The sequence below is a fragment of the Macrotis lagotis genome, chromosome 1, assembly GCF_037893015.1.
Source record: "Macrotis lagotis isolate mMagLag1 chromosome 1, bilby.v1.9.chrom.fasta, whole genome shotgun sequence".
Taxonomy (NCBI): domain Eukaryota; kingdom Metazoa; phylum Chordata; class Mammalia; order Peramelemorphia; family Peramelidae; genus Macrotis; species Macrotis lagotis.
This window is the reverse complement of record NC_133658.1, coordinates 21,158,838-21,161,608: the sequence shown is the minus strand read 5'-3', so window position 1 is coordinate 21,161,608 and position 2,771 is coordinate 21,158,838. Positions and strand designations below refer to the sequence as shown.

Genomic DNA, 2,771 nt, shown 5'->3' with positions numbered 1-2,771 from the left:
CCAGGCGCTCCGGGGAGCTGTCCTCGGGCGTGGTGCTGAACAGCTCGTGGGCCCGCTGCGGCCGGGCGCACTTATCGCCCCCTGGCATTGATCCGGAGCGGCAGGGGGGCGGGGGGTGGGACCCACTAGAGCCAGGGGATCGAAGGGCCCCTGGGGTTCTGGTCCTCAGCTCCAAGGGCGGGGCGAGGAGGAGGCTAGTCAAGGTTTGGTGCCCCGGCATCAATGCCCACAGAAGGCCGCCGTGCTCCCCCGGCACGCTTCAGGGCGAACTGGGCGAGAGCCTAGAGGGCGGCGAAGGAGAGCCCCAGAGCGTAAAAGCCCAGCCCCTTGAGTCTCTCCTCCGCCCGGGCCTTCTGCTTCAGATGCACCTTGCCGTGACGTTTCTTCTCGTCGCTGCGCGCGAAGCGGCGGCCGCACACGTCGCAGGCGAAGGGCTTCTCCCCGGTGTGGGTGCGCACGTGCGTGGTGAGGTGGTCACTGCGGCTGAAGTTGCGCAGGCAGATCCGGCACTGGAAGGGCTTGTGGCCGGTGTGGATGCGCAGGTGGCGGTTGAGCTCGTCGGAGCGGGCGAAGCTGCGGACGCAGCTCTCCACGGGGCAAGCGAAGGCCTTGGCGTGGGGCCGCGGGCAGAAGCAGCGGGGGCTGCACTTGCCCCCCCGGCGCCCCTTCCGCCTGGGCTCAGCCGCCGCCGGCTGCGCGGGTGGCGGGGGCTGCGGCGCCTGAGGCTGGGGCTGCGCTGCCGTCGGGGGCGGGAGGGGCGCGGCCCCCGAGAAGTCGCTGGCCGTCGGCGGCGCCACCGAGAAGTCTGAGGAGGGGTCCGGGAGGGGGAGGCTGAGTGGGGAAGGCTGGGTGCGGCCTAGGAGGTCCCCGCCGCCGCCGCCGCCCTCCGCGGGGGGGCTCAGGCTGAGCCCCGGCTGGAGGCCCTCGCCCGCTTCTGCAAAGTCCCCCGACGGCAACTGGCTGGAGCTGGACAGGGAGAAGGCCTCGTAGGTGCCCCCGTAGATTCTGGTGGCGGGGCCGGGCAGGTCGGCGGGGCAGCTAATTTGCAGCAGATCTTCGATCTTGGAGCCCAGCGGGGGGAAGCCAGCCTCGGGGCTAGGCTGGTAGCCTCCCGGGGGCAGATAGCTCGGAGCGCCGGCCGGCAAGAGGTCCCAAGGCCCGTAGGGGGCTTTGAAGGCCGGAGCGGCGTCTAGGGCAGGAGAGACTGGCGGAGCTCGGAGGCCGGGCTTGACGTCGGGTGGGGAGGGCTGGGGTTCGTAGAGGCACTGCGGGGAAGTGCCCGCGGTAGGCGAGGTCTCCCACGGCGTCTCCGGAAAGGGGGTGGCGGAGCCCAGGTCAGTCGGGAAAAGGTCCAGGGGTCCGGCCAGGGAAGTGTCCGGGTTGGCAGCGTATAGGGAGTCCAGAGGAGCCCGAGGGACCGCCCCGTCCGGCCCAGGGAAAGGAGCCAAGCCGAGGATCCCCGACATGAGGTTGAACAGGGCCTCCTGGTCGTGTGGGTGCTCAGGAATGGCCTGGATGAAGAAGCTGCCAGTGTAGCTGAGGCTGGGCTGGGGTGAGGGAGAGGGGCCCTCCAGAAAGAAATAATCTGAGGAGTCACAGGCACCACCCAGCGTGGAGCTCAAGAAGTCACCTGCAGGGAGAGAACAGCGGAGACCCGAGGGCGTTAGAGGAGAGCTGGCCCGGGGAAGGGCAGGACCGCAGATGCCCAAGTTTGGGAGATCTGCCTCTGCCTAGGCCACCCCTTCTGGCTGCGCTGCGTTGCCCCCACGCTCTAGTGCACAGGTTTTACTCCTCCCCGCAGCGCTCTGCACAAATATCTCTGCACCAGGCTTGTGCCCCCAGGCAATCACACGAATGTTTGCCAGACCCTAGGCGTGTTTGCAGCCCTCCAGAAGGGTCGGAGCGAGCCCCGGGGGCCTGGGCAGAAGTGCAAGCCCAGGATCACACACACACACACACACACACACACACACACACACACACACACACACGCACACTGGGGAACACTCGCATGCCCATGCAGATGGACCCTGAGAAGCTCAAGGGTTCACTTTGAGATGGTAACAGTACTGATTTGGGGGCTTGGGGGGAGTGGGGCCATCCCCTACTCCCCCCCCCACACTGGCCTCAACCTTCCCTCCTCCTCTCTCCCCGCACCATCCTGAATAGCAACGCTTCAGCTCCTAGGTTGCCAACGCATACGCACATCCCTCCCTCCATCCATCCAGCCATCCCTCCATCCCTCCATCCATCCCTCCATCCATCCATCCACCCATCCAGCCAGCCAGCATTCCTTTCAGCCCTGGCCACCTGCAGAACCTGGATCTCCCCGTACTCCCCATTCTGAGAAAAGAGGGGCTTCTTTTCTGTTTAGCTCGTGTGTCTGTATTGGGGGGGGGGGGTTCTCCTTACCTCCCGGGAAGCCAGCGAGGGAGGGGTCTCTCCCTGGTCGCAAAGTCTCCTGGCTGGTCTCAACGCATCCCTCGGGGTACTTGGCGAAAAGAGCTTCTGGGCAGAATTCGCTCATGTTCAGCATGGCGGAATGGGGGCCCCGGTGGCAAGGCTGGGGAAGCGCGCACAAGGGGCCCTGGGGGACCCCACGTTTGGGAGGTAGACGAATGGCGATCCGGGCTCCCTACAGGTCCTCTGCGGCCAGAGGAATCCTGCCTCCCAGCCTCGGGCTTTGGGGGATCGAGATCTAGGCTGTGGGGCTTGGGGGTTCTGGGGATTCCCCCCTGGAGCGGCTGCTGGGGGTCCGGGCTCCGGCTCCT

The 2,771-nt window shown here is 66.9% G+C and overlaps 1 protein-coding gene across 1 annotated transcript; it reads right to left on the bottom strand.

Annotated features, from left to right (window-relative positions):
* Positions 1-281: 281 nt before the first annotated feature.
* On the bottom strand, positions 282-2,536 carry EGR4 (early growth response 4). Its single transcript, XM_074222098.1, has 2 exons — positions 2,413-2,536; positions 282-1,630 (listed from the first exon to the last, which is right to left on the bottom strand). Exons 1-2 carry the CDS (start codon positions 2,534-2,536, stop codon positions 282-284), a joined length of 1,473 nt encoding a protein of 490 aa, XP_074078199.1.
* Positions 2,537-2,771: the final 235 nt, after the last annotated feature.